The sequence below is a fragment of the Electrophorus electricus genome, chromosome 13, assembly GCF_013358815.1.
Source record: "Electrophorus electricus isolate fEleEle1 chromosome 13, fEleEle1.pri, whole genome shotgun sequence".
Classification (NCBI taxonomy): domain Eukaryota; kingdom Metazoa; phylum Chordata; class Actinopteri; order Gymnotiformes; family Gymnotidae; genus Electrophorus; species Electrophorus electricus.
The window spans coordinates 17,049,725-17,062,628 of NC_049547.1; the positions used below are offsets into that span (position 1 = coordinate 17,049,725).

General features: G+C 37.4%; 2 protein-coding genes across 2 annotated transcripts; one reads left to right on the plus strand and one right to left on the minus strand.

The window, feature by feature from the left end:
• Positions 1-2,392: 2,392 nt before the first annotated feature.
• cx28.6 (connexin 28.6) lies at positions 2,393-3,154 on the minus strand. The gene has a single exon (XM_026999887.2). The coding sequence runs from the start codon at positions 3,152-3,154 to the stop codon at positions 2,393-2,395; it is 762 nt and encodes a 253-aa protein (XP_026855688.2).
• A 4,983-nt stretch (positions 3,155-8,137) lies between these two features.
• ptp4a2a (protein tyrosine phosphatase 4A2a) lies at positions 8,138-12,136 on the plus strand. Its single transcript, XM_026999940.2, has 7 exons — positions 8,138-8,231; positions 9,150-9,223; positions 9,566-10,161; positions 10,258-10,350; positions 10,499-10,629; positions 10,834-10,908; positions 11,022-12,136. Exons 3-7 carry the CDS (start codon positions 10,066-10,068, stop codon positions 11,131-11,133), a joined length of 507 nt encoding a protein of 168 aa, XP_026855741.1. The 5' UTR covers positions 8,138-8,231; positions 9,150-9,223; positions 9,566-10,065; the 3' UTR covers positions 11,134-12,136.
• The last annotated feature ends 768 nt before the right edge of the window (positions 12,137-12,904 follow it).

Consider the following 12,904-nt stretch of genomic DNA (forward strand, 5'->3'; position numbering starts at 1 on the left):
CTACGGCGCAATAGTATGTCATGTTAAATAAAATACTATATTTGCTATACACTGTATATTCTGCAGGACAATAATTAGCGCTTTATGTTTTTAGGCTGATTTCAGAATAATGAAAACACATGGAATTTGTTGGTGAATACGTCAATGAAGATTATTGATCACTAAAACTGTGTACAGTACAGATGGTTTACAGTACTCAGTGCTGTTCAATATTTATTTGCTGAATTCAGTTAACACAGTTCAAAAATCACAAATGTTTACAGCGTGACATTTTATCTGTAAGCATATTAACAAGGCAATAGAAATGCATTATTGTACTGTATGAGCTGTCAATAAAGCATATGTGAAATACCAGGGATATATCTGGCTTTTTTGTCTTTTTTATTATTCTGCTAAAAATACAACATTATCCTGTGTTCAGAAAATGTTCATTTTCCTTACATATCCTCATCTTCAATTTTCTGTTTCTTTCTCCATCTGTCTCATGGCCTAGTAATGTATGATTTCTCATGTGTATTGTATGAGGGGAGGGCATGAGAAGCTGACTTGTGGCGATACAGTGGGGCCAGAGAGGGCTATTTTAGGCCAAATTAATTAGTTCAATATTAATGAGGCCAAATTTTAATGCATTGTGTGCCAGCATAACACAACTGGGCCATATAGTGTGCCACCGTGTTCTCATGTCTGTGCTACAAGGGTTTGGTGACACTCTGCGTTGTTTCTCAGTGACCCACATTGTGCTCAGTATGGTATTCTCCATCTGTTCGCCACCATGTTCTCAGCAACATGACTATGAATTTCAGGGTCCATCCTTGATTTATTTTGGCTTTCAGTAAAGAATTCTGTAGTTGTCCTTGATACAAACTTCAGTGTGCGGTCAAACTTTTAAGAAATCCTGGTTAGCCGCATAATTGTTTCTGGCTGCAGAGTGAGGAATGGAGTGCAGAAAATGAAAGAACTGAAAATGTAGGCTGTATGCTGGTATGTGTGTGGGAGGGTGTACTGCGTTTGTGTGTATGAGTCGAAGCAAGGGCACACATGTGGGAGGGGCTCAGCTGTGTGGGTGAATCAGTGAGTGTGATGTTTGCTGTGAGCTCTCAGGTCAGTGAGATATATTGATTTGGCAAGCTTCATAGTTCCTCTTTTCCTACCTGCACCTCATCAGGTTACGCAGTTCCAATGAGGCGATTATTAAGGCTCTGATAAATTGTGCCTGGCATTACATCTAGTTTTGAGTGAAATAACATTTCTTTAAATAAAGAGAACATGCAGGTAGAGATATAGCCAAATACTTCTTACAGACACAGGATGTGTGCATGATTTTCAACCCTTCATTTTCTGCTTGGGTAAAAAGGATAGGATGGAGGTAATCACAGGTCAAAGAAGGCAAAAAATCGGGGGATTGTGCTTATGTAACATGTAAATGAAGGCATACCAGGGCCAGTGACACGCTAGAGGGCTTTATTTTTAAATGTGTTCTAACCAAGAGGCAGTGTAGGCTGCTGAAAAGCTGGACTGAAGGAGAAAAGAATGAATTGAAAAGTGTGTAGGAACACTAGAACTGGAGAGTGTGCACAAGGAGAGCTATGCAAAGGGATCCGATGGTGAAGGATGTCTGTGAGCACACTGTGTATGCTTTGACCTGTTTACAGAAGACGAGCTATTTACATTCTGATTTTAAAAATGTAACACAAAGCACTAAAATGCTGCATATAAATTAACATTTTATTGCAAAGTGCATTGAATTTAATATGAACAAATATTTTAAATGGCCCTGGCTGATTGGCATCGTGCAAAAATGCCTTATTTACAAAGACGTCTGTACTGCTTTTTAAACATACACCTGTATCTTGCCCCTGGTTTTACTTCCTTTGGAAAGTAATTAGTAAGTAAATACATTTTAGTTATAAAACACATTTAAAACAACAGTTGTTGACCAAAGTGCTATAGAAATGCTTCAAGCAACAGGCATCCCTAAACATTTCCACTCTCATCTGCTCTAGCACGCATTAAGTAATTATTAAGTATAATAGTATTAAGTATTTAATGCAGTGTTTAGTAAGGATTAAATGCTTAAATATTTAGAACATTATGCACTCAGAATACAATAAAGGCTGCCAACTTATTTACAAGATTATGGGCTATAACACCGAAATAGGTCATAAATATGTTTAAATGTGAAAGCATCATAACCATAACTGACCTAATCTATTTTAGCTTTAAAGAAGCATATCATGCAAAATCTATACAATGGCATCAGACTGGGGAATTTAAACTCTACAAGAGCAGTCGTCTCTGTAGTGAACACCTTGGCATAGCAAATACAATGCCATATGTCAGGATTGTTGGGAATATTTTGTATTATGACATTTGGAAATGCTGCCAGTGAAATTCATGTAGTTTTTACATATGTCTCTATTTGCATGCTTTGTTTACCAGGCAGGGAAGTATCTGCTGTCTTATGCTTTGACATAAGAGTTTGTTGGTTAGTCATGTCATACCTCTCGTTGTTGTGGTGGCTCATGAACTCTCTACATAGCCGTTTCCCAATAAGGTAGGTCATTTCAAAAACACACATGAGGATACAGAGAGCGGAGGTGACCACCATGAACCACGTGAAGATGTTCTTCTCAGTAGGCCTCGAGATGAAGCAGTCCACTATATTGGGACACGGTTCCAGAGAACACTTGGTGAGATGAGGCAAGGTAAACCCCTTATAAACATAGTAGAGAATATAAAGGAATGTTGCGTCAAATCCGGCTTTGAAGAAGAGGCTGATCAAGTAGGTCCACCATAGTCCACCTTTCTTCTTCCCTGGGTTGGGATACTGGTGTGAACCATTTTTTTTGTCCTTTCCCTCTCTGTATTTGACATGAGCCACTACCATGAGAGACGGACAGGTGACAAAAATTAGCTGCAGCGCCCACAGGCGGGTGTGGGAGATAGGGAAGATGCTGTCGTAGCAGACGGTAGAACAGCCCACCTGGTGGGTGTTGCATTCCAGACCTTTGTTCTCGTCATTCCACGCATACTGCACTGCCACAACGAACACCAGCAACCTGAAGATGAACACCATGGACAGCCACATGCGGCCAAACATCGTAGAGTAATTATTTACCCCACTGAGAAGGTTCTGAAGTCCTATCCAATTCATCCTCAGTCAGAGCCAGTTCTCTAAAACACAAATAAACAGGCACCATATGTACTCAGTTATTTACAAACACATACGAGCTTGCGCCGACCTCCTGCAAAAACACTAGGAATAGTGTCTATAGTCAGAAAAACAGGACGTCATAGTTTGGGTCAGACAGTCTCCTGGCAATTAGTGTCATGAATTTGCACATCTAAATTTAAATATAAACTCTAATGGGCTTTAGCTATTTAAATTTCTGTGGTAGTGATTATCTTTTTAATTAGTTACTGAAGAGTTTGTATTAGATTAAAGCAGGTGAGTTACAAGTCCCAATTTAATGGTGCACCTGCCCCATCAAAATGTTTCCTTTCCCCACTATAGTCAGGATGATAAAAAGTGAATATGAAGGCTTTCCTTTTACGTTTTAACCTGGATTGTTGAGCTGAACTCCATGGCAGAAACATCACCACTATATGGGTTCTATAGGTATTAGATTTCCCATAATGTCCCAGCATTCTTCCAAGCATTTAAGTGGCTAACACTTTCAGTCATAACCAGTTTCTTTCCATTTCTCTGTTCACTATATAGAGCTAGCACTAGAAATTGTCCTACACAGTATTTAGTATCTAAAAGCAAATGAACCATGCAGAAGATGGCAATGAAACAGATCATGATAATGCGTACATTTTAAGGCTAGCCACATATAACCAACTAACCCACAAAAAACACATTAGACCACTAAAGCTACTTAGTAGTCTAATATGCATTAGCAATGGGTGCCCTGCTAGCTAGACAACACAATTTCTCACTTGTAAAGTGAGAAATGTAACCTGTAACTTGTTCATTTCGCAAGCTTGTGTTATGTAGTTAGCTAGCATGAAACGATGTAAAAACAAAAAAATAAGTAACATGTAGTTTAATGACTCAAAGGAATGATTTCACATGTACGTGTCAATATTGTAAAAATGAAATGTAAATTCTTCCAAAAAACTAACTTTTTCTCATGACAGAAGTGAGAGTGCAGAGATCAGGAGTAAGAAAAGAAGAAGAACACACAGAGAAAGTGAAAGCAGATGGAGAACAGGTAGCAGCAGCAAGAGTTAAAGAGTAAAACAGACAGTAGCAACAGAACAGGCAGAAGGAGCCTTTAAAAAAGAAAAAGCACAACTCTGCCCCTATAACTGACCCCCAGACAAAGAGGTTGGACTGTACCCCAGCACAGGTAGCCTACCAATGACCCTGGATTAAAGTTAAAATACCTACGTGATTTAGTAACGTACAGCGTTGAACATATGTTCATGTATTGTAGATTAAAACAAACAAAAAAAAGACCAACATTTCTTCATCACACATCTCTTTTTAAATCCTTGCTCAATATAAGTCACATTGGCAAGTTTTAATTTTAAATCAGACTTAATTAACTGTTCATATTTTGCTTATAAACACTTTTCTGGATCATGATATGATATTTCTGATCATGATATTTCTGGCTGATGCCAGATCCCATTCACTAATTACAGATTTATTTGGAGGCTGAATTGTTACAGGACACCATTTCTGAAGTTCTTCAATTAATCAGCAATTCTTAACACAAACGAAAGAACAATTACAGATTATTTATGCTTTAATATGTCTAACATCTTCACTGTCCAAAGAACATATGAAGTTATTAGTGACTATAACAGTATGTTTTCTATATCTATCACATTTACTAATCATACTATTATTACTGGCTTAACTATTTTCCAAACTAAAAATAAACTACTTTGACAACCCCAACAAAGGGCCCGATACACAAATTCCCAGGACCTGTAAAAAAAAACCCCAGACACATCAAACACTTACTCCAACTCATCCAAAAGTCACATTCTTCCTGGTATTGCAACAAAAAAAGAAGCTTACCATGTAATAAACCAAGCACAATACTCACACTACAGCTGCACAGAGACAAAATCCACTGAGAAATGCAGTTAAACCTGATATAATACTGACTATGAATGTCACACCTTAAAAAAAACACAAAACAAGAAAAGTGGCAGAACAGGTCCAGGTGGAGCAGCATATGACAGGCTCTGATGTCATCTTGTGCATCTGAGGAACTGAGAAAGCAGGTCCTGTGCATTCATAAGTTATGTTACAGAGGATAATGCAGTCTAGAATGTGAGGAAAAAAACTAACATATGTGTCACTGCCTCTCCATTGCCCTGAGACCAGCTCCTGTAGTAGTCAGCAGAGCACCCCAATGCCCTAAGCTATATGCATGGTGACATATATGCAAATAAAAAAATATTTTATTTAATCAATTAATTAAGCAAAAACAGTTGATATACTACTCAAGTTATATTAAAAATTGTTATCAACATGATTAGAAGTGCTACAATTTCGTTTTAAAAAAGATTGTATGGTTGTGGTTGTTTTAACTATTGAGTAATGGAAACTGATAAACATCAGTGCCCTGCACAGAACTTTGATTCATTGATTGTGATGCCTTGTTTATAAAATGTACTGAAACTAAAGCAATGTAATGGCTAAAACAAACAAACTAATAAACAAGATACATAATTAAAGGATAAAAGGATAGAGGCAAATTATTTCAGTACAGAATTGTCTGTATACAACAATGGCTGCAGCGTTATATGTTTGCTGTAATAGAGTGTAGTAAAAACAGTTTGGAAAAATGTAATAATTGCACACACACACATGCGCTCACACACACACACACACACACACACACACACACACACACACACACACACACACATACATAAGAGCTAGTACAAAATGGGCCTATTTCTACCTGGTTTTGGAAAGATTACTGAAAGACTGATTAAGCAGAGGACATACTTCAATTTTTTGAATGATCAGATAAAGTACTTGTGTTACTCAAGCTGAAAAAGGTATAGAGAATTACACTAATTATATGTAATGACTATAATATTTTGTTTAAAAAAGGTTATAGATGTTTTGCTTACCAACTATGGGATTTGATATAGCCCTGCTGTATACACTGCTGTTGCATACTGATTTAAAAACCGAAACTATGCAAACATAATGGATGGGCATGTTCTTGGCCAATTTGGGCTAACGAAGATATATTTGCATATTAAAGGAGCAGTTTGCAAGATTTAGTGACACCTCGTGGTAAGGTTGCAAATTGCAACCAACGGAATGCACCTTCCCTTACCCCTCCCTTGCCAGACATATAGTAGAACCTATTGTGGCTGTCAGGTGCCAAGATCCTTCCAAAATGATATAATCTACAACCGCGAGTAGCCATAATACGTCAAGTGATGGGGTTACTTTAGATATTTAGAAATTGTATTTAGTTATTTAGTCAGTAAAATCATAAGTGTTAACTGCCGTGTAAAATAAAGTGTATTATTGTTACTTGTTCCCCTTTGTGGGAGCGTTTTATTGCTGACAGTAGATACCTGCTTTGCATGCTAATACTAGGTAATATTAGCGAAGTAATGGTAAAAAGCTGTTTGATTCTCTGTGTTTACTGATTGTGAGACAGCATTAGCGGGATCATTTGCTCTCCTGTTTGCAGAGTCAATTACTTGATAGACTAACTGGTAACATTACAAAGCCGTTTTAATACACTACACTTTTATTGGCAATGCCTTTCACCAGCTGTAGAGTGATGCTGCCGCTTCAATGACATGCAAAAAGCGCTCTCTATAGCCAGTGTTACATTTCTTCATTCTGGACTATTGTAGAAACAATAGTTGGAAGACGACACGTTACCTGTGTAGACATGAAGGGCTCATTATATAAACGCCTTATGTAAATGCATTGAACGTTTATATAAGAAAATTGGATTACATGTGCATCCCCTTGCATACTCCGAACATTTAGTTAAACATAAGGCTGCCCGTTCCTCTTATTTTTCTAACATATTAAACAGCACAGTTCATAATTCCAAGTGTTTTTTTCCATCATTAATAAATTCTTTCATTCTGCATGCAGTGCTTTTGTCTTTTTCTTTCTTCAAAATAAGGTAAGAGCCATTCACCTTGATCTCTCTAAGATTACTTCTGATTGCCTTCTTTCTACTGTCCCCTTTCCTGTTCACACTTTCTCTGACCTATCTTCTGTTGATGCTAACTTTATCGTCGAGATAGTACCTAATTCTAAATCACAGCTCAATACTGCACCCACCTCTCATTTAAAGCGTCATTTCCCTGATATCTATACCCCAAGTGTCACATTATCAATCTGTAGCTCACAACCGGTTACGACTCGCCTGCTCTGAAACTTAGTGTCACTCCAAGGATCTGTTCTTGGCCCCTTGCTTTTTATCCTCTATTTTGCCCCTTGGTGACATCATACATCACCACGACCTTAAATTTCACTGTTATACTGACGACACTCACATTTACGTGAACATTAAACCCTCAGAAAAATCTCCACCTCTCACACTGATCTGTATGGGCATTTCTACAGATAAATGCACACATGACATAGTTTTTATTTATTTATTTAAATTTGTGATGCACTTTTTTTTCTTACAGTTTTCTTACTATTTTGTTAACCAATAAAGTGAACTCCATAGTTCCGGTAGATGGAGCCATTGTTTGAGCTGTATACTATAACTGTTGTAATTATAACGTTGTTGTAACTAATACTGATTCCAAAGTTCTGCCTCTGCCTTCTGCCTTAATTTTTGTCTGCTTACGTGCATATGATCTTTTAACCATTGCTTCTTGGCATTCACTGTAATTAGCAGATAATTTACTTTAAAAATGCAGGCTATTAATCTTTCCACGAATGAATGTGATAGTAAAACGGTAAACAGCAGACTATATTTATATATAAATTACAACAAAGGTGGTTTTGATTTATTATTTACCATCAATATTTTAACAAGGACGACCTATGATAGCTCCTGATGTGGCACAGTCTCCCGACGTAGAACTGCTGCCCTAGTAACCTCGGTCTTGCTTACCGAGAATCGATGACGAAGGAGCGAGCGCTGATCACGCCCAACAACGTAGCAACGGAGCAGCTGGCTACCCACGTAACGCCGGATACCGTCGTCATTACAAACCACAGACCACTGGACAGGCTCGGTATTCTGATGTGCCGTCTACTCTTTGTAAGTAGCTTGCCGTTTTAAATTTTAACGGCATTATCGGATCTTAACGGCAGAGAACATCGGATTAATACTAGTAGTCGTCTGGTGCAATGAGCCTAGCTGCCAAAAAGTACAAATGGGAAAGCGCTGATTACCTTGCTAGCTAGCTAGTTCGCTAAACGTTAGTAGCTACGGTTAACCATTGTAACCTAGCTGATTTAGCTATAGCAACATTAGCGAATGCCTGTATATCTATCAAGCTAGTTTATTGACATGGTAAGAAATAGCACTAGATAAAAAAATGTTAGCGTTAATCATTTCACATTCTGTGCAATGACAGCTTTAGTCAGCACTAGCTATCTGTTGGCTAGGCTAGCGTAACTGGATAACTATAGCCAGTAAGTGAACTGATTAGTTAGCTAATTATTCAGTTTTAATCATGTTAGCTAGCTAGCTAACTACCCAATTGGGCTAGCTAACCTTACCTGTTAAATTATTTGCTTGAGTATGCCACCGGTACCTACCTACCTAGCTAGCTGACTAACCCTCTGAGCCACAATTTTCTCGCTTTCGCCACCATATGTTATCTTGCTGCTTGTACTAAATTTAGCTAGCCACACGAGGCGAGGTTGTGAACAAAGGTACAAAGCAGATGATTTTAGCTAGCTAGACAGCTCAAACCTCAATTATACTGTTATAAGATACCTAAATGCAGTTTGTTCAGAAAAAAACCCCAACATAGCCAGCTAATGTATTATACTTCGTCAGTATTCTTTTAAATATTAGAATTTGTAATTAACAACCCAGTTAGCTAGCTAGATATGTTGTCTGTGTCCATCTGTATGGTTCATTGCGAACCCAGCTAGCTTAACGCTACGTTATTCATGTGGTATATAGCTAAGTAGCCAAGCTAACTAGGGCGCCTGCTTTTCTCGTCAGATGCCAAGTAGAGACTGTGACGAATGGTGAGGATAGAATGCGGAGTTCTCGACTTTTCTTTACAAGCACTGAAAGTAAGTGCAACTAATAGCTAGCTTTGCAGCATAAAATGTTCATTTAGTTCAGTTAAACATCTTTACATCCTTTCTGTAGCTCGATCGCTGGGTAAGTAGCTGTTCTAGCTAGTTCTCAGTAAAAAGCTGCTCTACTTACAGGGATGCTAGAGGTTCTTCATAATCCCTTTGATTACCTAATATGTCATGTCTTGGATTTTACTTGAAGCTTATTCTAGCTTCAAAGTGTATTGAATATCAGCTAGTGTTAACTGTGAGCTTTGACGTTTTGCTTCTGCTGGTTGTGTTGTACTGTCTCCGTGTCCCTAATCAACATGTCTATTCTGCTCTTTTTAAACGTAGGCTGCACATTTATGGCGTTTGTGAGTGTGAGTGGAGACTTCTGCCAGGCACAGCACCTGGTCATTGTGGACAAATGAAAAGGTGGCTTCCCACATGAAGATTACACTGCACCCTTGCTGTCTTACATTTTGAACTTTGGGGTAGAGGCTGTATTTGCCCAAAGTTCAAGTGTATGAGTCCGTTAGAGCCAACTCAGGTGCTAGAAAACCGTCTCTCATCACCACCCCTTTTGAGCACCAACAGTTTGTCACTCTTCCCCTGAATGGGTTAACTAGAGAATTGATAAGTATAAGTGAAGTGTAGTCCCTTTTTTATTAGCTTTTTAATAGACTAATAGTGAGTCCTTCCTTATTGAATTTGCCTTTTAAGTATAAATTTGAGATTTTCTTAAGTCCATAGATTTTTAAATAACATTTTTTAGTACACCTTGGAAGATTTTTTTTTTTTTTTTTTTTTTTTTTTTTTTTTTTTTTTTTTAAAACCTCCCTCCACGTGTCAAGATGAACCGCCCTGCGCCTGTTGAAATCACCTATGAGTGCATGAGGTTCCTGATTACACACAACCCCACCAATTCACAGCTGAGCAAGTTTACAGAGGTATTGTAGATCTGCACCACTTTGGGTCATTTAATGAAAAATGACTCCAGTACAGGTTGGATAAGGGTGGCTCAAAGGTTTATCTGTACCTTTCAGGAACTGAAAGCTTTCGGGGTGCAGACACTGGTTAGGGTTTGTGAAACCACCTATGACAAGACACCAGTGGAAAAGGAAGGGATTGAAGTTTTGGTAAGAAAACTTGGACGAATGTTTGTATTGAAGGGTCAAAAAGGTTACAGGTCACTTAGTGATGATTAATAAATCTGAGGTTTATAATGTTTAAAGGTATTATTCTTGGAGACAATAAATAAACCAATCATTTTCATTTTTCTGTAAGGATTGGCCTTTTGATGATGGCTGCTCACCACCTGACCAAATTGTTGATGACTGGTTGAACTTACTGAAATGCAAATTTAAAGATGAACCTGGTTGTTGCATTGCAGTGCATTGTGTTGCAGGACTGGGTCGGTAAGTACTTGAAAGTACTGATATTGACCAGTTGCTAATAAATATAAGAGGGCAAGTTATCAACATGAGTAGCTTGGGGTTTGTTTCCTCTTTGTTCATGGTCTGTCCAGCGTTTACAAAGCACAGCAAAACTTTCATGTATAGCAATTATTAGATGTCTTTTGTTTATTATTGAAATAATTAATATTCTTTTTTTGTGTGCAGAGCTCCTGTCTTGGTGGCCATAGCCTTAATTGAGTGTGGGATGATGTATGAGGATGCAGTTCAGTTTATTCGTCAGTAAGTCATATGCTATAACCTCATAACTGAGACTGATGCAGTAATATTGTTAGCCAGATCTGCTTTTCCTGTGTTTTGACTGAGATGTGTAATCTTGTGTTGTCTCCTTTTAGGAAGAGGCGTGGGGCCTTCAACTCTAAACAACTTGTGTACCTTGAAAAATACAAGCCCAAGATGCGCCTGCGCTTTAGGGATGCCAATGGTCAAAACTGCTGCATCCAGTAGGACAGTTGTCCAAAGCAAAGTTTTGTTGTTGTTATTGATTTTTGAAATTGTGCCAAGCACATGCAAAATAGTCACTATTTATATTACCAGCATCTTGACCACCCTCCACTCATTATGGATTGGTTTCTGAATTATAACCATATCATGTGGGTTTACAGAAACCTTTGTTTAAAACTTTTACCACTGTTAATGTTATTTAGTACAACAGTAGCTTTAACCTGTGACTGGTACGAATGGCCCAAAAATCAATAGCAGTATAAAGTTGGTAAATTGCAGTCAGTTGCCATGATTTGGGAGACCTTATTCCATACCCCCTATCCACCTATGTGAGTAGAGGTCCCATACAGCAGTGGCTGTGTCTATACTGCTGTTTACTCATCTGTTAAAGTGAAGGAACCTAGCAGATCACACTTCAATAACAATAGTGAAATGTTAAGCATTCGAGTTAATGAACTAAATCCAGCATCATACCAATAAAACACCTCTTGCTGCTGACTGATAAATGATCAAATTTAAATAAAGATATAAATGATTAGTTTCTCCTTTTTGTCATATATATCTATGTAGTCTGTGTGCCAGATATTTAAGTTCAGAGCTCTGCTGCCTGCCTTCTCACCCATATGTGCTCACCATCATATTACACCTATTCAACTTCCTCACTGGCTTCTTGTAAAATACCATATTCAGTTCAAAATACCCACCTACAAAGCTCTAAATAACCTCTTGCCTTCATAACTGATCATCTTCCTTACAAACCTACTCACACTCACAGATCTTCCTCCAGCCTGCACAGGTGATCATGGCTTTTCTAGATCTGCTCCTTGACTCTTTCTTAAACATAAACTCCTTTTCATCTGCTTGTTTCCATGTTCTGTATGTGCTGTTTGTAAATGTACTGTATAATGTATATGATCTGTATCAATGCTTTCTCTTATGTACTAACTAATCATCTTTGGGTCCTTGAAAAGTGCTGTATAAATACATTTATTATTAAGTTCCAAAATGGTAAGAATTGTTTCCCATTGGAATTGCTCACTTTTCTTTTAGATAACAACACTTTTAAAAGGTGCTGATCCTGTTTAGCTCAAGTGGAACTTCACTTTAGATCATATTTTTTCCCCCATTTATAATGTATATCAAGTTTGATTTGAGTATTACAGACCACTAATCTGAATATATGTTAATTGGTTAAATATTGCTATCATTGCATAATCTTATTACATAATTATTATATAAATACATTTCATAATTATTACAGAATTCAATTATTAATCTAGTTTTTTAATAGAATATACACTAATCCTTAATATAATTAGCTGTAACATTTTAATTTATTTACTATCTTGACTACAAGGCACTAACTACAGATTTGATGTAAAGTATAAAGGAGTTAAAAACCTGAATACATATAAGCTATACATGTATACATTCACTTTATATATAAAATAGGTAGATATGGAATGTAACCTTTTTAAACTAGTTACTGGTGACTAGAGCAAACCTCCAGATTATATACCCTAACCAGAATCACCCTGATGTATAGTTATAGACTATCCAGCAATGATAGTGCTGGAAGAATCAACTGCCTACTAACTGCCTGTCAGTGATAGTGTTGAGTTGAGATTGGTTTGCCACCCCAAAATATCAATATTGAGCAGTAGTCCTGTAATCAGATACTGAAATATAAATGAACTGTAGGATACATCTAAAAATATACTCGTGAGAAAGGTGTAGCTAATGTATGTAGGTACTCGAAATGTCTTTATAATAA